This window comes from Megalops cyprinoides, chromosome 8 (assembly GCF_013368585.1).
Source record: "Megalops cyprinoides isolate fMegCyp1 chromosome 8, fMegCyp1.pri, whole genome shotgun sequence".
Lineage (NCBI taxonomy): Eukaryota > Metazoa > Chordata > Actinopteri > Elopiformes > Megalopidae > Megalops > Megalops cyprinoides.
The window spans coordinates 26,870,687-26,893,107 of record NC_050590.1 but is presented as its reverse complement, the minus strand read 5'-3'; the positions used below and the strand labels follow the sequence as shown (position 1 = coordinate 26,893,107).

The window sequence follows — 22,421 nt, the reverse complement described above, 5'->3', positions numbered from 1 at the left end:
GTCAATTAAGTAGCTTCAAGGTTTGTAAGCAGAGAATAGACACATGTACACGAAAATATGAGCATATATCTAGAAAGATTTGTTTCATGAATACGTAGCACGAAATACAGTTTTCCTTATTATTCTTTCAAACTGTTAATATTTACCAAAACCAGTGAAACACAGATATGTGAGTACAGTATGAAGTGGTTTTAGCTTACTATTACTGTTTAAAATTACACACAAATAGAAGTCGATAAATACTCAATGAAAAACAAAAAAAACATTGTACAACAATACCTCTGTAGTCTACCATTTTTTGTTACAGTGATGGTACAGTGACTACTACAGCTAAGGATACAAAAACGAAGCTGCAGTTCAAAGTTACAGTGGTGCAAATGTCTCACAAAAGATGTGTACAAAATGTCTTAGTAGCATAAATAACCCCTTCAGTTTAGTCCAGCACTGACCCGGAGCCTGTCTCACGTAGTTAAACTTTTAATTGGTTGGGAAAAGTAAAACGTAAACCGTGATAAATAAATGTTGGCTATTATCTAAAAGTATGGATTTTCTTTTACTAGATGCGTGGAGAAGTAGCATTCTTCCAATGCCCAACTAGACACTGCATGTCCTGGAGGCTGGAGCACTATAAAACAACATGTCAAAAGTTGTGTATTTCTTGGGATTTTAGACTGGACTAGACAGCACTACTTTAAGCATTTTCTGGATATTAAAAAGGTGGTTTGCCACCCGGGTAGTAATACAAACAGACCTTATAAGCCTTACAGTGTACACATACTATTTGTTGATGTTGACAGATAAAAACACTGTAATACCTGAATGCTGGAAACGTCAATAAACGTCAATACACACTCCTATTCACAAAGTTCCACAACCAAAACAACATGAGTGATAAGAAAGCACTCGTTATGCCTGCCTGTGTAAGTTAATGTGATAAAATATGATACAATTATTCAAAACGGATACTGTTTTCAAATAGGCCTGTAATTCAAGTATATTCCCACATACACCTCAACATAATGTTAGAATGTCACGGACAGATGATGATGATGACTATAACAGCAACAACAACAACAACAACAACAACAATAATAATAATAATAATAATAATAATATTACAAAACAACAAGCGCAACATGTTAAGGCCGTTAAAGACGGGGTATTTATTCATTTCAGGACTCGTCGAAAATGATATGACAGCTAATTTGATCCAGTCATTTAAAACATTTGATCTGAATAATCGAATTAAATACAATGTGATAATGTAAATTCAACTTGTTTGTTTTGTATGGTGGCATATACGTTGCAACAATATCCAATAAATACCTAAAGAAAAATATAATCTTTTTTACATTGAAGCTATTACAGCTTAAATATTAAGCGATTACATCTTGAATTTGGTAGCATTTCGCTGTGTCCAACAGTTTCAAAATGAGATTATAATCGTTGCGCACAGCTCCTGAAATATGATGAAGACTAGGCCTACATTACCAAGGAAATATTATTTCAGCCGCTAACCAATGAAAGTTTTTGTGTGTGAAAGGGCTCCCTCTGGAAATTTATGAAACAGAAAAGTTGTCATTCAGTTTGGAGACAGGTGCCTCCATGGTCCATTTCATTACTTTTGTCTCCTTTATACGACTATTTATCTGACACGAATCACTCCGATTAGTTATAAATACATATATGAACCTGTAAACAACTCCAGAGTTCAGTTAGGCAAAAAGAATTTTGGTCGCGCGATGACACCCCCTCCCCCACCTACCCCTCTCCATCTAAGACTCACCCGCCCGCCCTACAATTAGAGAATTATTGAGATGATAAAGCTCTCCCTGTACTCTCATTGGCTCTCGAGCCCCCCTTTCCCTCAAATCCTGATAAATCAATGGCAGCCAACGCACCCAGTCTCTTTTGTTGATGTTTTCTAATAGACCTTTTTCTCTCCAAGAATGACGTCAGCCGTATTCACCACCAGTTCCCTCCCCTTATGATTTTTTTTTGTTTAAAACTTTTTTAGAGGGGGCACAAAGACCACTTTGCCCGGAGGAAAAATAGCGACAAGATTAGGATTTCTTTTCAAGGCCCGGCATTAGTAGCTACTAATCCGAATTGGGCTAATTGATAGTCTGTAAAATCACAATCGTAACCTGAAGATGTTGCCCATGTTTTCCCCTTAAATGGACTAAAAGAAAATTCTTCTAATAATCGTTTCTAACAAGTCCCTCTTCAATCAAGCTTATTTAGTTGATGATTACCTTGTCACTTTTCGGTCTGCAGTTTCGGTTTAAAAAAACAAGGCTTCCACTCACTTTAAAAAACCGACAGCACGGATTTACAGCTTTCCAAAGAAACTAATCATCTATTGGAGCTACCGTTTCTAGCAGAACTGCACGACATGCTCTTCTGGGATCTCTGTCTTCAATGAAGTGAAGAACGAGGAACGAGGTTTGTAATTAAACATGTGTCCAACTTTTTCTGAGCGTAATTGTTAATTACAAGCATGGCTGTAGGTTTAACGTCACAGCCACAACTTCCTACGGATGGGTACATGAATTTCCACTGATAATACTTCATTTAAAAGATGTCCATTCACCCCTTTAAGTAAATTCAATTAATAACATGTATATTTACATGTCTATGTAACAGTGCCGGGGGTATTTGTATACTGTATTAAGTTATTGCATTGCCAGTTATATTTATAAAGATTTCCAAACTATTTCACAACAGAAAGGCTAGAGACTTCACGGTGTACAGTATACGATAACGCATGGCATTGCAAAATAGTGTTACAGTAAAAAATTCTTAGTGTATACATGTGCATGCAGTATAAAAATAAATCTACAAAAAAGTCTTCCATTTCCAACTGCCAGACTCATCTAAATGGGCATTGCTTCAAACGTAGCCTACACTATTTTTGCAGAAAAATATAGAGCCTATACAATCATATACTCACACTGTACAAATAGATACGTTTTACTTCGATGATTTTCGATCTCCGTGCTTTCCTCAACAAATATCTTCTTCTTGTTTTATTTTTTTAAGATATGGCAGAAACATCTGATGTTTTCCCACCGTGCGCAAAACAAGAGGTGCAGTAAAATTTTGGAGGATTGTTTGATCACATTTACTCTGGCTGAGTCTCTTGCCAGATATACAGCAGCGTCTTTCCATGAAAAGGACTGTACGTAGAGTGCCATAGCGTGACTGGAACACTCCGCGTGAAAGGGAAAATCCATATCGTTTATTTTGATCCCTTTCGAAGTAGGTTTTCATAACAAGCAGTGTTGTAAAGCGAATTATAAGTCATCGGCATCAGGTGACTTGACATCGGGGTAAGAACATATAAAAAAAAAAAAAAACGTGAACAAGTTACTTTAGATTACTGGACGAAGTGGCAGCTTCCCTGCAGGACTCAAGATGACAGTGCATGACGGTCCAGGCTCATTATCCCGCTCCCATTGAGGCGGTCTTTCACTCAGATGCAAACTCTTTGGCAGTGTCGTTTGTCTCCTCATTGTACTTTAGTTAGGAATGCAATGGTTGTCAGGACTCTTATTCACTTCCAAGATAGTTTATTGATGAGCCCCGACTTTTAGCACTTTTCACATGTCAAGAGAAGTCAAGTGTATGCATCCACGACTTCATTTCATGCACCGTGCGTTCCGATACTGTCCCCCCCCCTTTTTAACCCCCTTTTGCTACACTTTCCCCCCTGCGTTTCACGTTCCCTACGACCGGCTCTGTTACACTGAAATAAATGATTGGAACACCCTGAGCTGAAACTGGTGCTCGAAGTGTAACTTAAAATGTCGGCGCTGAGGGGTTGCTTTGGAGTGTACTGAGGTGTGCGTTAATAGTCAGGCATTCAGCAAATGTAGTTCTGGTGTGTGGTCATGGCTACAAAGTCATTTGCTTACTTCCCGTGTTACGTTTTGGCATTCTTAGCAGTGACGTTACTTCTTGAAAATTAAAATTAATATGGTTCGCATTAAGATGGCAATCGGTTGGTGGGCGTGGAAGCGCTTACCATATAGCATGCTCAGTGGAAACTACGAGCCCGCTGCTCAGATGCGATATCGAACTCAAAGTAAACAAAGGCACGTGGGGAAGTTTGTGATTGTTTTAGTAAGTACACTTACAGCCTATTTACGAGCGCAGTTAATACACAAAGTAAATAGATTTTATCCACAGCTTTCAATGGCCTGCTTAAATCTGCCTTCAATTCAACAGATCACCCAGTTGCAGATAAGACAGCACAAACTATTTACACTTTAAAATACATATGCTACTAAATATATATATTTTCTATCAACTTCGACAAACACGTTTACACATTTCATTTTAAATAACTATTAACGGTAATTACTACCGGAGTCTGAGTAAAAAAAAAAAATCATGTAATCATAAATCATGTAATTATAAAACATAATCATGTTTTCAGTCATAGCATTTACAAATTAATCGAAAATAAACGAATTTCACTCGTAGATGTTTTCAAAACAACTTGAAACAATTAAAAAGAGGTACGATTTAAAATGTAACCGTAGCTCACAGATATTGCCTGAGACTGCATACAACGTGTTTGGTCCCGTTTCCATGTGTAACTTCGGCTTTAGCAGTAAGGCATTTGTGCGTTCCCACCACCGAGCCAATTGAGCCGGTGAGAACAGCCTAGCTGTCCAATAGGCAGCTCTGAGGCAATCCAATTGCTTTGCATAAGGCAATATTTGGTGTGTGTGAGAGAGAGAAGTGCATTTGCATGTGTGGAGTGATTAGTGGGTTTGAAAAGAGAGCTCTGGCTCAGCCCCGTTTCCCGCTCTGGCAGCGGCGCAGGAGGAAGTGTTTTGCTGGAAGATGATGACAGAGGTCAGGCTCTGCTAATGGGCCAGTGAAGAGCAGTGGAGGCGAGGCACAGACCAGGAACACATACATTAATACACTTCTACCATCACCAATCAGCATAGGTGTGCTCTCTTTCTCTACCTCTCTCCCTCTCTCTCTCTCTCTCTCTCTCTCTCTCTCTCTCTCGAGCCACACACACGAACGCACATTTTCAGCCTCCCCGCAGTCCTGACATCCCACTTTATTGTCAATCTCTGTCTCCTTCGCAGGGATTTGCATTTCTACTCAAGATCACTGGAAAAAACTATTTTACTTCAGACTCATTGAAGACAATCACCAGCACTTCTGCTCCATTTCTGTTGCGCTGAAAACTATTGACAAGGGCTTGGACAGCGGCGCAGGATGCCACAGAAAGGTGAGTGCTCATAACATTCTTGACCTAAAAGTTTATTTCTGCCTTTCAATCAGTGCGGATTATTCAGTTTAAACAAAAATGAATTTCTAGTCAACCGAATGTACGCACGCAATTTCGTCTTGTTTTAAATAAAAAATAATATTTAAAATATTACAAATAAAACTGCATTATAAAATTCAAATACAAGATAGTTTGAGGTTAAATATGGATTAAAGCTCACCTTTAAAAAGTGCATTGTACAGTGTATGTACACTCTAAGGAAGGAACGTGTCTTCGCCGAAGAGTTTGCGTACTCCGCGGTGGAGTTGCGGTGTGTAGTTTGAAGCTCTAATATTCTGGCATCGTTGCTTGTTTATATGCTTCTATAACTCAATTTTGTCGGTGTTTGGGGATAGCTTAGTGTTTATTTATGACAAGAAAGAGTAAAAAGTCACATTAGGCCAAGACAGTGAACAGTACCGAGCATGGAGACGCAATGACCCGATGTGGAAAGATGTCAGGTTGAATCATACAGGCGGACGACGCAACGGAGCGTCTCAGCAAAACCGTTCGGTGAACTTGGTACTTTTCAAAATCATTTGCGAAATTTCAAGCATAAGCTCCAAATTTAATTTCAAAGAAGATATTTAAAAACAAGTACCGCGCTGAAATAGGTGTACTTGGATGTCTGTGGCAAAATAGTAATGATACTGACTATTAATCGGCCCGATAAATACGATTTTTCTACATGTTATTCACACAGCTATATTTTAATTTCAAGAACTGTAAAATCCACTGTCAGTTTGATATCATGAATTCAATACATAAAGAGAAACATCCTGACAATTCCATTTGTCATTATTATGTAATAATGTTAAAATATTATGTTTCAGCAGAAAAAAATAGACAAAATAACTTGTAAAATGTAGGCTAATTCACATCAGAACTCTATTTCACATGTAAGATATTTTAATTTATTATAACTCTGTATGGAAACCATTTATGCACAAATACACACATTTATACGGACGAATAATTGCTATATACGATATTTTGCTGTATTATCTTGTTGTTATTGACCACATGTAGATCTGCTATTTTTTTTCTTTTTTTTTTACTCGAGAATAAACAATCATAAAAAGAAAATACTTTGGGCAATATTTTTATTTATCTTGATTAATTTGTGGACAAATTAAAACAACTGGGAGTTTGTAAATTAAATAAACAAGCTACTCTTTAAAATACAAAGATACTTAAGACATATAAATGTAATTATGTTCACAGCTTCCGATCACGCCACTGTTTAGATACAGATGTATTACTACATTTTAATGTTGTAAACGTGGGATACACAGGCCTGAATAGGTATGTTTAATTAAGACGATTGTAGCTGTGGATTCGAATGGCATAAGAAATTCAGATTAGCCCTAAATTAACCTCATCAAATGTGGAAAGCGTTTTCAACTTTACACAAATCATTAACTCCGTAGCGTAGTGCAACCTCGTTGCTACAGCAGCCTAATCACACTAGCACAACATCGCACAAATGCAGGCATTGAATCAGGTTAGGGAAACGGTACTTCCGGGTGGAATTTGTGGTTCAAAATTGCGTTAGCTAAACCCCAACTAACACCAAAGTTTTAACATGAGTGGCTTTGGGGATTGACAGAAAATACCTCAACAATAAGACGTGCACCTTATAGAAGCGCTGTTTTGGTTTTGATGGTCATGACAATAATGAGAAATACTGAAATGTAATGGAATTTGAATTACTGGTAAACCGTAAAATATCACGGAAACGTGCAGTGCACTCATACAAGTTCTGTAAAATGTTGTGTTTGAGTTATACTTTTTAGTGGTTCAAATGCTTCTAACTAAGTATCGTTCAATGTAGGCCCACTCTTCTATGCATCACTGCCGTCTGTGATCCACGAGGACTGTGTTTGAGCATGTAAACATTTATCATTCTTAAGAGTATTACAGGGCCTTTTCACTGTTCGATGATAGAGATTATTTTGCATTTAAAAACTATTTTTCAGGATGTATGCCTGTGTGTATGTATTTATTTGTGAATGCACAGACTAACACACCGTCTGCAAGTTTTTCTTGTGTTAACGGAGCAAATGAAAGCTCTGGCTATTTCTTCACTGGCCTCCTTTTTAGCAAAACCTATTGAATGGGTTCTTTATTGCAATTGTCTTTTTCCAATTGAGCGCCCTACTGCGCTGTTGTATCTTTTTACAACCCTTAACAACCCACACCAGTAACACAATTACCTCTAGATATTTATAACAAGAAATTACGTTTCTATTTCCCAAAACGAGACAAACAAAAAAGCATTGGGGTACGGGCATCGGGTCATGGCAGACACCAGTGAACAGTGGCGGGGGGAGTCTGTGTGTGTGTGTGTGTGGTTATGGGGTGTGTGTGTGTGTGTGTGTGGGGGGGGGGGGGTCCCTTCAGCTCTTTGTATTCTAGAGAGTTGTTGGTACGTTTAGTTGGAAGCTGTGTGGCTAGTTAGGGAGCCGGAGTTTTGCTCTCTGGGTTTTAGTATAGGAGCAGAAAGGAAGCCATTGTTTAAATTCAGCGGCCTTTGTTGCATAGCCTTCACCCCCTCCCGATCGTTACTTTTCAGAGCAGTGAGGCGAGGTAGACAGCGTGTGTCACAGTACAGTTTAAACGAGGGGATCTAAAGAGGACGTAAGGACTACATAAAATTGCGATGGTTTTAAACTATTTAAAACGAAAAAAAAAAAACATGGCATAAAATAAAAGCTGTTCAGTGACCTCTGCGTAGATCAGAGTTTGGCACGACCACAAGTATAACTTCGAGCAAAAGGCAAAAGTTTAAATTAGCCGCGGCCCACGAGTTAGACACAGACGACTAATGACAATAGTAAACACAAGCGTGAAAGTCCGAGCAAGTGGCCTCAGTGAAGTCATTTTCAAAGATCAACTCAACCTAAAAATTCTAACAAGTATGCCCTTTAAAAAAGTTTTTTTTTCCAGTTTGAAAAAAAAATATTAGTTATAAATATTGAAAACATTTATAAATCCCCTCAAATGTATGCATTAGCCATCATAATAACATAATACAAATTTCCATTAATATTGTTTAAAATATAGAAAGTAATCTTCGATAAAAGTGTACTAATATACTGTTTTGCTTTGTCCTAGGAAGACATTAACTAGTGAACGGCAGATGAGAGACTCGTTAAATTGTTTTAAGCGGACAGTCAACTCAAGGCAAGTTTTAATAAGTGAAATTTATTAATAAAGGTGTTGTGCAAATTTATATGGATCAAATACCAAGAAATGTGAATTCTTAATCAACATGGTTATTAATGTATAAATCACCCGTCGTTATTTTCTTTATTGTATGAATACGTACACAAGTGGTAATTTGTGTAAATATACATTCTTAAAACTGTAATATCCTTAACACTGTAAAATGTCAAACACTGATCACTATTATTGTTTCTTTATGACTAATAGAATACTATAACCGAACCACGTGGGAATCTGGCGTAGCCTCCATGATGCAGAACAGTAAGTGAAGATTTTTCTGTTATACGCTTCATAATAAGTACACATGAAGGTATCTAGCAGCAGTTCAGGATGTATTAGAAACGTTTAAGCAAGCAGAGCTGGCAGAGATTGTCTTGATATGATGTTACAGGCTGAGAGGCAGCCAGAAAGAACGATTATTACGAAGACACATGTATAGTTATTTGAGTGCAACCTAACGTCTAAAGAAGTTTTTACTCACTTTAAAATTGGGCTTGTTTAAGGTGGTGGCCTTTTCTTAGAAAGCTCTTTGCTTGTGGTGTTCACATGTAAGTAGTCGCAGGGAGCATTTTAGTCGAGCGACTTGTGAGGCCATGTGGGCTCTCTGCACTAGAAGTTCGGCCTTGATGCGCTGTGCATACTGTTAATCTACGGTGAGTCCTTACAATCAAAAATCATTTCTTAGCGATTGCTCATGTTACAGTTTCCTCACCTCTGCGGGTGATTATTGCAAGAGGCTGCCCGACCATGTATGAGTAGGCCCAATGCATTTTTTTTGTTAGACACTTGCAGTCTGCAATTAACTGTAAAAAACATTTGTTAAATGAACGACAATGATTATATTTTTCTGTCTACTTTAGCATTACATATCCAATGGATTTCAGAGAGAAAGAGAGAAAGACAGAGAGAGAAAGAGAGAGAGAGAGAGAGAGAGAGAGAGAGAGAGAGATAAAACAGAGATTTTTGTTTCTGCTTGAGTTGATATTAAATAATTGCAGGACCGTCTGAATTAATGTTAGGATTGGCTGCCAAGTCGCATATTCCATTAGCTGTGCGGAAATGGACATTGCATGAAACTGAAGGAATACGAATCATGTTTTATGTAGATTTCAGTTAACACAGACTGGGAGTGAAATAATGTAGTCTGATGAAACAGACCAGGCCTGCTATATGAATAAATAGGACCAAAACTTACATTCGATTTGATGCGTAATTTGCATATATCTTGGTGCGGTATCAAGACAGAGAATCGCACTCCTTCACAATTTTACTGTAATATGCACTGACTTATAATGGACTGTTTAATGTAAGTCTTTTCAGTGTAGTTATTAATATTGCCATGTCGTTGTTGGGAGAATAACAATAAAAGATAAACATATTTTCTTTCTTAATGCTGGACAAGAGGTGTATGACATCTGTAACGAAGGTGTGTGGAATGATTTCCTCAGATTCTCTTCACATTAGTTGAACATTTGTGTTATGTGTTATAATCTGCTAATGCATTGTCTTGATCATGTACCGCCTCCACATATAAAGCGAAAAATAAATAAAATTACTGACAAATTCACACGAAAGAGGCAAAGCTAATTCACATGAAAAGCTTCCGACCAAACCAAACGCTTGAATCCAGATCAGCTAAAGTAGGGCAAATAATGTTGAAATACTTCAGCCTTGAAGTGGTTTGATATTTATGTTTTAATATCAAAACAATTAAGAAACCTTCTAAAATTATATTTCTTGAATCGGTGTATTTTAGGATTTGCATGGATTTGTTCCATCGCATCCTGTGTTGGAAATTACGTCTGTTCATTGAGTTGATTTATTTGTATTCAGATTATGTTTTTTTACACAGCACATCATAAAAGTATTGTCATATCCTTGGCCGCAATTGCCCCGCTATTGATGTTAAAGGCGTGCCACTATGTAGTGGTGTGTTATTTCCAGTGCGAACAGCGGAGGAGATATTATTCGGGTGAGCCTTTAGTTTGTTTAAAGGTCGCGGTTGGCTCTCCAGGCTTTTGTGCTAATAACTCCTGGGTGTATATGGTACGGAGCATCCAAATTGACACCATATGCTTTCCTATTAGTTGACTAGGAATAGAATACAAGGCGCATAATCATTGCCACCGGGAGAGATAGACACCACTCACCGTGGGGAATTATATAATGATTAAGACTTAACCTTCTGAGTGAAAGTTTGATTTTATATTCTTATCTGACTGTTTCATTGACCAAAGGGGATTTATTTGAAAACCATAAGGATGAGGGTTCCACGCCCATAAATCTGCAATATATTATCCGTGCACAACAGTTTAAACCCAAGAGACAATTAAATCCAACTAATCCCAGAATTACAGAGAGGAAAAAAAGATGCTGGTGGATTTTCGATTATTCGTGTCCACTGTTGTGGATGTAGAAAGATTATTACACATAACACAACATTTATGCGGCCATAACCTTTAGCATTTCCAGTAAAATGAGAGTAAATAAGAATAAGTCTGGTTATTTGGCACCTGGCTTGCGCGTTATTTAATTTTAAATCGCTTTATTATTCTAGGTATCAATTGCATCGTATGCATAGCAGCATACAAAAAGTGATATCCTCCTGAAGATACAAAATATGAATGTAAATAATCGCTGTGTAGGTTTGTTGCTTAGTAGTAACAAGAAAAAACTGGACGTCACTTTTAATATATTAAAGGGTGAAGCGCGCCCCTATTGTCGTGCCCGCGCACAGCCCTTGGCTACCATAAAATGAAGCTTCCCTTGAAGGGTAAATGAGTAGAGTCCAATTTAGTCTGAGTGATATCCAAATGCAGACAGAAAGGGTCGTTTTATCATGCTACTATTTGTCGTGACGATGCGATTTTCAAAAGCAGAGCAGTGTCATAAAGTGACATGCCTGCCACAAGTGCTCCAACTGATCTTTTCAATTAGCCTTCCATGCATGATCCAGGGCGACTTCCGCCTATTTCCAGAAATTAAGCTCAAACTTGACGTGCAGCTAGCTTTATTTTAAAGACAAATGTCAGGCAGGCTCATCATATTTTCCCCCTCTTCTATATTTGGAGCTTATTTATTGCTAAGGAGCTTGTGCTCTTGGAGTCAATTTAACGAGAGGCTTCAGAGGGAAGGGAGCGGAGGACAAGCAATGCTACTCCAGGGAGGATTCTTTTCTATTTGGCTTCAGGTTTGGCTTCTTATTGTAGCCTTTTTGCACTCTCTTACGCTGGATATGGTTGCTATGATCGAAGTAAATAGTTTATATATTGCGTTTTTAGAAAACATTTATGGAAGCTTTGGTTTGCTTAATATCAACGACATAATGGATACATCTGTGCACATATAACTTTTACATTGATGTAAATCAAATATGCCATAATCTCTGTATGAAGCGTTGTGCCAAAGCGTCTTTCCGTTATATAGCACTTATCTGGACTCAGTAGGATAGGGATGCTCTTTCCAGATCATCAGAGGCTGTTTTCGCCTAATCGATGTTCAGCATGTGTAGAATTAAGGCTGTTGTATTGGAGGATAATGGCTGCCTAATGAGCAACTTGAGTGCAGCTGCAAGTATGTTACTATGGAAAATGCCGACAATTATACGCTCGTTTTAAAGTGATTTTTCTTTGGGTCATGCTTAATTTGGGGTTTTGTAAAAAGTTGTCAAATAATATGTTTTGATGGTGCATTAAATGTTTAATATTGTTGTTTTTAATATTAAACAGTTGTACCTGACATCGCTGTGTGTCGGTGTTTAAATTTTAAACTGTAGGTTTTCTTTACAGTATTGTTGGGTAATGCATGGAATAAGCAGCACCCTTCCTGTCTCCGTCTAGGTCACAGTGGTGTGAATCAGCTTGGTGGTGTCTTTGTCAATGGCAGACCATTGCCGGATTCGACGAGACAGAAAATAGTCGAGCTTGCTCACAGTGGCGCGCGGCCGTGCGATATCTCCAGGATTCTGCAGGTGACGAGAGACCGTATTTTTAAGTCTGACACAGTAAAATATTATCCTTAAATGTGAGTGTTTTCAAAACAAAACAAACCAAATCAAAAGTAAGACACCTAATAGTAGATGGCTCCGTTAAACAAGATTCCTGTCTGCTTATAATTGCGGCTTTAACATTTTGGTTGTCAAAATATCTTTGTATAATCCCTGCAAACATTCCATCAGACTCTTTTCTTATCAGTACCTTAATTACCAATTCATTTCGAACCAAACAAACAGAAATGGTGTGAATTCATCTTAAACGATGCATACACATTTCATTCAAATCATGATTGTAGACTTTCGTGGTGTGATGTGCATTTAATTAAAATTGTAATGCCATTGCCCAGTTTCATACCTCATACATTTTAATTCGATTATATATGGTTTATATTATGAAGGACAGATGCATTTTTAGAAAGTGCATAATAAGTTCTCGTACCATTTAAGGTATATTTTTTGTGTTATAGACCCATGCTGATGCAAAAGTCCAAGTGCTGGACAATGAAAACGTAAGCTTAACATTGTTTGACGCATACTTATACATTTCATATTAGTCTTAAATAATGTATGTGATTTGTGTCTATTGTTTTCTATTCAGGTGTCAAATGGGTGTGTGAGTAAAATCCTGGGTAGATACTATGAAACAGGCTCGATCAGACCCAGGGCGATCGGGGGTAGCAAACCAAGAGTAGCAACACCCGAAGTGGTCAGCAAAATCGCTCAGTACAAGAGGGAGTGCCCTTCGATATTCGCCTGGGAAATCCGAGACAGACTGCTATCAGAGGGTGTCTGTACCAACGACAATATACCCAGTGTAAGTCTATTTAATAGCTTATGAGTTCTCAACTTCAGCCAATTCAGGTCTCGAAATAACATTGCCCCGAATGGGGGTTTGCACTCCATACTGAGAAAGTACAATTTCTAGTAAAAATGCGTGCTTCCTCATACCGACATTTACGTGAAGTACGTTCTAAGCGCCCGGGGTTTTATTTCCAATTCAGTTGTAATTGTTTGCTTCTATAATAGCGCAAAAGATTATAATGCGCGTGTAAGTATTCATTGCACTGCATGCCAGCGTGCCGTCACATCACGGGGAGCGCCTTTTGATTAATGTGAAACATTTTGGTTTCGTCTTTCAGGTGTCATCGATAAACAGAGTCCTCCGCAACCTGGCTAGCGAAAAGCAACAGATGGGTGCAGATGGCATGTATGACAAGTTGAGAATGCTGAACGGTCAAACAGGGACATGGGGGACCCGGCCGGGCTGGTACCCCGGAACCTCGGTGCCAGGACAGCCGAACCAAGGTAAAGCCGATTACTGGTCATTAACAATAGGTGTGAAAAACTCGCTGCTCACTCATCCAACCGCATATTAAAGTATCAACATTTCTGACAGATGTTATAATAATAATAATAATAATAATAATAATAATAATAATGTACTCTCAGAAAAACCTTATGACGCAATATCGAATATGACGTAATGATTTCTTTCCTATCATTAAATGCCTATATCGTATTGCATAGCATAATGCTGTATCACTGATACCAACACTAACAATACTACACCTTATAACAATAATGATTTTTATTATTATAATAACAATAATAATAATAACAATAATAAGAATATAGTTATATTTAATATATAAAATATTATTTATATAATATAATATAATATAATTTATATTTAAATAATTTATTTTAAATAATTTTCTTTAAAAATCCTTTTCCGCTTTTAACTGTTTTTTTTTTGTTTCTGTTAATTGTTTACTTAGCGCACCAGCGTGGGAATGTAGGGTATAGTTTATTTGATTTCAATGTAGTTTACAGTTAATACTGAAGCGACGCCATTCAAAATTAATCGCAGGGGAGTTCATCATCATCATCATCATCATCATCGCGACAAATCATCATTCTGGAAAAATGCATGTCAGGTTACTCTACATGCAGGTTAGCCAGGAATTTCAGTACTTCCGCTCTATGAATTAAGACTGCGTGACTGCGGTCCATCTTTTCAGTAGAAGTGTGCATACAGCTATCTGCATTTGGCCTCCTTCTCCCACCCCCACCCCTGAAAGGGAAAAAAAATCAGAAACAGTGTGCGGGATATCTGTACAAAGGATGTTTCTGTCACACGCAAGAATTTGTTATGGGAACAATTCTGTCGCTATGTAATTGCTCATTAGAGAACGTTTTGTTTCTCATTAAGGCGACATGAATAAGCGTCTAGTTGGAGGAGACAGCTGTAGAAATGTTCCACCGGAGACCCCTGGACACGATATGGTACCGCATGCCAATTAGACACGTCAGTTTTAAGAATATTAAACAATATAAGATGGACACTATAAAGATAAAGAGAACAGTTTTTGGTCTCTGTATAATATCTGCCTATTGAATACTGGATCGTTTCCTCAACAATAGGCACTATCAGAGCACCTGCCTAGAATGTCTGCCGGCTGCGTTTTAGAACATCTCCACAGTTGATCGATCTTAAGTACAACAACAGTTGCTTTATATTGTCTTCAACATACATAATTAAAGCAAAAGCCAATTCACTCACACAATGCTAGATGTGAGGACAGACATTGGTCTATATTACGCAACATCAAGTTATACTGAAATCATAGTTCCTACGGTGCGCTTAAAGGCCTACAAGAAAGTAAGTAAGAATAGACTGTCGAAAAAAGACAATATTTATTTTATTCAAAAATCAATGTAAATGTTGAAGAACACATACATTTAGAAGTGCAAGATATGAGAACTGAAATGAAATTATATTTGTTTGTCATATGGAATGTGATGGCGTAGGCCATTGGTGTATTTAATAGTGCCATTATATATATATATATATATATATATATATATATATATATATATATATATATATATATATATATATATATACACAAGAAACAATTTAAACGAGAAAACACGACAAAAGCACTGCAGTGAAGTATTTTAGAGGCTAGTTAAAGGCTCTCAAGCCTTGTTAGTCACTAGAAGCCCTGAGGCACAGTCCCACTAAATCAGCAATAGGGTTCCCTCATTTTATTCATTGCCATTTAAATTAATAAAGTAAACCCTCCCGCTGCTGCTAATGAGTTGCTGGCCATTGCTAGATAAAACGGGGCCTCTCAAAATGACATGAAAGGTTGTTAACTAATAATACAGTTTAAATCTGAATAACGGTCAGATGTTTCAGATGATTAATATTGGCGGATTTCATTTGTAGATGTAATTTTTCAATAACATCAACAACAACAATATAATAATAATAATAATAATAATAATAATAATAATAATAATAGTTGTTGCTGCCGTGAGCCCCTTTACAGTTACATGTTTTCAGGTCCATGGATAAAGACATACATAAGTGTAATTCATTATCATTATAGCACATAAACAACCACAGCGGTGATTTATAGTTTAATGTACAGAATCTGACTGACATGTTTGAACCACTTATAGATTTACTGAATGAAACCTGTCCCAGTTATCTTGAATACTATTTGGAAGGTGTCAATGATTTATTATCATAAATTCATGCGAATATATTAATCCTTTAAGGGATTTATCTTTCCTTTGAAAGTATTAGCATTTGTAAAATTAACAGGGAAGGGGTATATTAATATCAGTCTGAATTCTTTCATCGCATGGAGTGTGTTTTAGGAGGCTTTAAGAATCCATTACCACAAAAGCATAAGGCAAGGTTAGGTCTCAGAGGGGGACAAATATGGTCGCAATCTGATAAATGCCACGCAACGGTGAATAAAATAATGGATACATTGGGAGTGACAGGACCCAAAAAGAGAAACTCTACAAGGAGAAGAAGGAAAAAAAACTCTCCAGCGATTTAGTATTTTAGGGATCAGCATGGCAGTTTTTTCTTATCTTTTTTTCTTATACAACACTAAAGCCGTCTATAGGATTTAGACACTTTCTCTTTCAGGGGGCTCTAGAATGTTTTGATCCGGCCTCTATGGCTGAAAGGTGCCGCAATTGGTTTGCTATCTTTTTTGCTTGTTTTCCGCCTCACTGATTAAGACACTACCATACTAAGGAATGATTTTATTTCCCAGCGTCTTTTTTTAAGAAAACAAATCCTAAAACCCGCGTCAGTTGGTCTGGCTGTGGGATAATAGGACACACATTCACTACTTTTTACGGATTAGCCCTAGAAAAGTAATAGCGCAGACACAGGCTATTGAAAAGCTTTCTTTTCGGGTCTTTCAGAAAGAAAGAGACATTAAAAGAAGATAACTTAATTGTCTGTCGGTCCTTATTTATTTCTTCTCACTACATATAGCCATCTACATATTAAATATTGTGTTGAGTTTTGAATCGATAGCTGCACAGGGCTGTATAACTCGTTACAGAGAAAGTATAGCCTACTTAAAACATATGTTTTGAATCACTGGTTAAAACCAATTACGTTTCATGTAGGCCTATTATACAACGTGGCTGGTAATATTGAATGCTGGTGTCAGCCTTTCAGGTTATGCATATACGCCACTCTCACCTCAGATGGTTGAATTATTCCAGTGTCGAACGTGAATTTACCGATGAACGTCACAACTTGTGCATTCCACCACTGAATTAAATGCCATGATTCATGTAGAATAACTGACTTTGATGACATGACCGCTAAATCTTTTAATTAATCAATAAAACAATCACACCGAAATATCCTCATGAAGTCTAAAAGTATTTAACTGTATACACTAGTTCAACACCGTCCCCACACCTTTTTGTTTGTAATACCTTTTCAAATTTCGGTATTAGCGATTCTGCGTTATATAAATGTACAAACACCGTGGCGGGTCGAAGCTTCAATCAAACCATCGCACTTGTCTTCTCGGCAGCCTTCACTGAACTAACAGGGACTGAGAATAGAGACGTCCTATTCACGGTGTTCTGGGTGTTTTTCTCCCATTCCCTATAGAAGGTATAAATCCTAACTGGCGTTGAACGGGCCGACCCAGGGGACAGTGATTAATGATAGTAGTGCATAAAGGTTAACATACTGAACTGAAAAGTCTGTTGACTGGGATCCTCGTGCTACAATGCAGAGCACTGCATGCTTCGAGAGAATCCTTTTGTTGCCTCCTCCAATTGTGTTCTCAAAATTCTGCCCACGAAAGTTTGCCAACCCTCCCTGGCCCGAGAGTTTAATAGTTTCCCTTACTCTGCTGGCATTGTGTCATTGTGAAAAGGAGCTCCTTCTATTCAAGTGTTGGTGGTCACCTCAATGGGTCTACAAACGCCCATATGGTGACTACCATTGAAGACTTGCACTATTTAAAAGGGGGAGAAAGTTTGAGTTTTAAAACATTTCAGAAGGGCCTGAAAAGGTTCTACCACATTTTGTCACATTTCTCTTAACCCTTTGAGTAAGTCAGCCATTGTTAAGTGGTGATAAAAGATCCTCAGTTGAGGCAGCTAGCTAACAAGAATATTTTCCCACAATATTTTACAATCTGGTGGTGCTAAAATAGCAGAAAATTGTGATCATTCAAATAAAATGTTGTTTGGGTTTAAAAGGAAAGCAGATAGTTCTGCTGGAATGTATAACCTAGAAGAAGCCAACTCTTGTCCCACTGCTCTTCTGAGCAAGTCTAAAATGGAAAAAAGCTTTAAGCCAACAACAGCAGCAGTTTAAAGAGAAATACATTTTACCTTAAACAAGCATATAACTGCAGAGTAGGACAAAATGAGTTAGGTTACTTCCTTTAATTTTGAAGGACTCAAAACATGCAGTATTGAGCAGTTATTTTAATTCCAACCTGAATGACCATGTTTTAACTAACATTGTTAATGGACAGCTAATTATGCTAATGACAAAAGTATCTGGCTGACTGTGTTTACAACAGGCCTTTACATGTTTTATGGACCACTACACAGACATGTCGTATTTGGTGATTCCCCAGCAAACATACTAGATATAGCTATGGCTACAGCTACATGAAACTGAAAACTACAAAACAAGTGCTTGTTTTGATGCATTTCCTTATTTTACAGACGGCTGCCAGCAACAGGATGGGGGAGGTGAAAATACAAACTCCATCAGTTCAAATGGGGAGGACTCAGATGAGACCCAAATGAGACTTCAGCTGAAAAGAAAGTTGCAGAGAAATCGCACCTCATTTACCCAAGAGCAGATAGAAGCATTGGAAAAAGGTAAATGGCTATGCTGCCATCATACCTTCTGTTTTGTATAGGGACCACATACATTTTATTTACTCATCTGAAGAAGCACTTAGGTAATACATGGATTACTTGACTCATCATAATTCACAAAGAGATTCTATTTTTTGTTTCATTTTTATTTGTGTTCTGTTGGGAAGAGAACTTCAAAATCCAAGTCAGTAAGATATTTACTCTGTACATGATAGCTTCACCATTGACATTCATGACGTTATCTTTCAGAATTTGAAAGAACTCACTATCCAGATGTGTTCGCAAGGGAAAGACTGGCTGCAAAAATTGACCTCCCAGAGGCCAGAATACAGGTGAGTTCATACACTTGTGACTTATCAAGGTGTGAAACACAGTCTCCGTAGGACAACTCTAAACCACTGTAATTTAGCTAATGCAACAGTTTGCAGGTAGCTAACAGTTTGTAATCTTCATGTGTTTTCAGGTGTGGTTTTCTAATAGGAGAGCGAAGTGGAGGAGAGAGGAGAAACTCAGAAATCAGCGGAGACAAGCCAGCAACTCCTCCAGTCACATTCCCATTAGCAGCAGCTTTAGTACTAGTGTTTACCAGCCCATCCCACAGCCTACAACGCCAGGTGAGAGTGCACTAACCCCATGGAAGCCAAAAGCATTCATACAGAGAAATATTCTTTACACTATGCAAAAACATACACAGGCATTTGATTGTTAGAGTATATACAACAAAAAATCAATATTAATGTTGTGAAAGTCAGGTCCTTAGTCATTGAGAACCATACATTTTGCATTTTGCCAAAGCAATTGTGTGTTTGTGTTTGTTGATATGTGTTTGAGAATACAGTCCACAGCATTTGAGAATCTCCTAAAATGCCATGATCCCCATTTTAAAGACTTAATTTTTTTTCACTTCAGTTCACCCATGATTTCTTTCCCTCTTTTCACAGTGTCCTTCACATCAGGGTCAATGTTGGGCAGATCAGACACAGCTCTCACAAACACATACAGCGCTCTGCCACCCATGCCAAGCTTCACCATGGCCAACAACCTGCCTATGCAAGTGAGTAAATCACACAAATGTGAGAATAGAAACCCAACAGAATGAGTGTCTCTAGGCTGTAAATCTGATCTGTGTTGTTCCTTTGAACGGATATCCAGAAAGTATAAAAAAAGAATACTATAATCAAATATGACAGTATCTGTCACCAAGCCTATTTACCTTTGTTTACTTAATATTCAGAGGTAATATTAATTATTCTAGTGTGAAAGTGTTGGCTGTTTCTATTTCAGATTTTTTGTAGTGCTTTGTAGTACTACAAACATCAGTGTTAACAGCTATAGACTGGAAAATATATAGAAGGCAAAAGCCTTAACAGTCTAGAAGCTAATATATATTCTCTCCTCATAGCCCCCAGTGCCCAGCCAGACATCCTCCTATTCCTGCATGCTGCCCACCAGTCCTTCAGTGAATGGGCGGAGCTACGACACATACACGCCCCCACATATGCAGGCACATATGAACAGCCAATCAATGGCCACTTCTGGTACCACCTCAACAGGTAGGCAGAAAACTCACTTTTTACTTGCTTGGTGATACTAAGGTTAACAAATGAATTAAGTATTCATTTCACAATCTGCCACCTTCTCTAACATAGGGGGTAGTGCCATATGTATATCTCCCTACATTTCATCAATTGTTTCTCCATATTGCATTTATTTTCTTTCATTCATCTAACATGTCTTGGTCAACTTATACAAAAATTGAAATGGCATACAAATTTATTTTTAAAATCTGCTGTGTGGCAACTTATTATTTAAATATTGTTAGGCAGTGCGACATTTCCATTTCACATATTTACCCAATTATGATAATGTATCAGTGGGCATGTTATTTAATACCTGCATTATACAGTGTGGGTTTTATCAGAATGTGTGTTGCATTTACACTTACACATTGTTTCTTCTGTTTTTCTCTCAGGTCTCATCTCCCCTGGAGTATCTGTCCCTGTCCAAGTTCCAGGCAGTGAACCCGACATGTCTCAATACTGGCCAAGACTACAGTAAAGAAAAGAGCTACTTCACTTTGTGACTTTTCATTGAAAGTGGGCTGTCCAGCAGTATTTTACAAAGAAAGAAGAGAAGAGAGACTTTGAAAGAGACATTTTTGTACTGGGATTGTTGTGCCCTGTGCTAGAATTCTTGGCACACAACAACTAGGGAAAAAAAGAAAATGAAAAAATGGACCTCTGTAAAGTGCCAGGTGTTATATCCTAAATGGAACAAAACTATCTTCGTTTTCAGTTTCCAACTTAAGTCATTTTTGGTGTATTTGTATATGGCCATTTGTATGTTATGATGAAAACAAGAACAACTATGGATGGACTGTCAGACTGACTTGGTCTTGCACCTGTTGAAAAGGACAACCTGCGAGATTCTGCCATGAATAGTTTTTATCAACTTATATCGAGTACTTCTACAAGTCATTGTACAGATTGTGGATTCCGACGAAGCAAGCTCGTATCATTCCAATGCAGAGCAGGAAGAAGAGACACTAGCTGTGTGTAAGCCCCTTTATCTGTTGGTTTTTTCTGAAGTTTGTTGGCAGGCAAAGTGTATGTTGAAAGTGATAACTGCTGACAAGGAAGTGGAAAAAAAAACCTTTGGTAGCTAAATGGTAGATTGTGTCTTCGATATAATCCAGTTTGTTTATGTCGAAAATGTAAGTATTTGTCTTCCCTAGAAATCTCCCAGAATGATTTCTATAATAAAGTTAATTTCATTTATATTTCCCAGAATATTCTATAGATGTTTTATACACATTTTCATGCATCATAATACATTTCTTTGGGTCAGGTACAAGTTAATTGTTCTTACTGTAGATATAGCTGTACTATAGTGTTTTACAGTCAAATTCTTTTTGTGCAACTAGAAAAATTTCATTCCTATAATTGATAAGAAAAATGCTTGCAAGAATTTTAAACATAAGTGTTTGAAAGTTGTTTACAGCTACATATCAGAATTAACCATTGTTGATTGTAAAAACAGACCAAAGCCTTTGTATTTCATTTATTACACAACTTTCTTTATAATATAGTGTTGTGTTACAAATTTTGTAAACACCTTCAGTTCTTTTACATTGGCTTCAAGTATGTTTAACAGTAGGCTAATCAAACAGTCATTTATTTATGATTGAAAAAGAAGTGCGTCTTTAGCATGGTCTTCCATGCTGTGAATCATATTTTGGTGTGTACCCACACCGTAAAAAAGACAAAGGGGGTTCCTGCATCAGTAAATTGCGTTGATGAAAAGTCTATACTACTGTCTCTTAAATATTTCAATTTAATTTTATTTAAAAAGGAGCTTTCTAAATGTATTTTGTGAAAACTATAAAAATCATTTTGTACAGTATACTAGTGTCCCAGTGAGAGATTTATCTTACTAATACTGTCTCCAAACACTATCTTTTAACTGGGAAGGGGGTCTCTTTCATTTGGTATTGCTTCCAACCCAATATGAAATGGTCACACATTTATTTATTGCATGCTTAGATTCAATAACTCTAATGTGTCGATGCAGCATCTCAGAAGACACTCACATTTATATGCTAACTACACAACAAATACTTCTTATCAATTCTCACTAATTGCTCACTTCTTATGCACCAAACCATTGAGATACACCCACACTAGTTCTGCCTATCTCACACACAACACAACAGAGGTGTGATTT

General features: G+C 37.4%; 1 protein-coding gene across 7 annotated transcripts; it reads left to right on the top strand.

The window, feature by feature from the left end:
• The first annotated feature begins 2,004 nt into the window (after positions 1-2,004).
• pax6b (paired box 6b) lies at positions 2,005-21,477 on the top strand. 7 transcript variants are annotated; one of them, XM_036534927.1, is made up of 15 exons: positions 2,005-2,445; positions 5,112-5,257; positions 8,414-8,482; positions 8,732-8,785; positions 9,927-9,950; positions 12,364-12,494; positions 12,986-13,027; positions 13,117-13,332; positions 13,658-13,823; positions 18,540-18,698; positions 18,948-19,030; positions 19,162-19,312; positions 19,640-19,752; positions 20,101-20,251; positions 20,671-21,477. In XM_036534927.1, exons 4-15 carry the CDS (start codon positions 8,773-8,775, stop codon positions 20,754-20,756), a joined length of 1,335 nt encoding a protein of 444 aa, XP_036390820.1. In that variant the 5' UTR covers positions 2,005-2,445; positions 5,112-5,257; positions 8,414-8,482; positions 8,732-8,772; the 3' UTR covers positions 20,757-21,477. The 7 variants fall into 7 exon arrangements, with proteins under 7 accessions (XP_036390820.1, XP_036390822.1, XP_036390819.1 ...); XM_036534929.1 differs by lacking the exon at positions 2,005-2,445 and adding an exon at positions 4,776-4,964 and having other exon boundaries at positions 8,418-8,482; XM_036534926.1 differs by lacking the exon at positions 2,005-2,445 and adding an exon at positions 4,776-4,964.
• Positions 21,478-22,421: the final 944 nt, after the last annotated feature.

Coding starts and splice junctions, on each gene's coding strand:
- pax6b (XM_036534927.1), top strand. Junction 19,753..20,100: donor CCAACAACCTGCCTATGCAA/GTGAGTAAATCA, acceptor CTCTCCTCATAG/CCCCCAGTGCCCAGCCAGAC. Junction 20,252..20,670: donor TTCTGGTACCACCTCAACAG/GTAGGCAGAAAA, acceptor TTTTTCTCTCAG/GTCTCATCTCCCCTGGAGTA.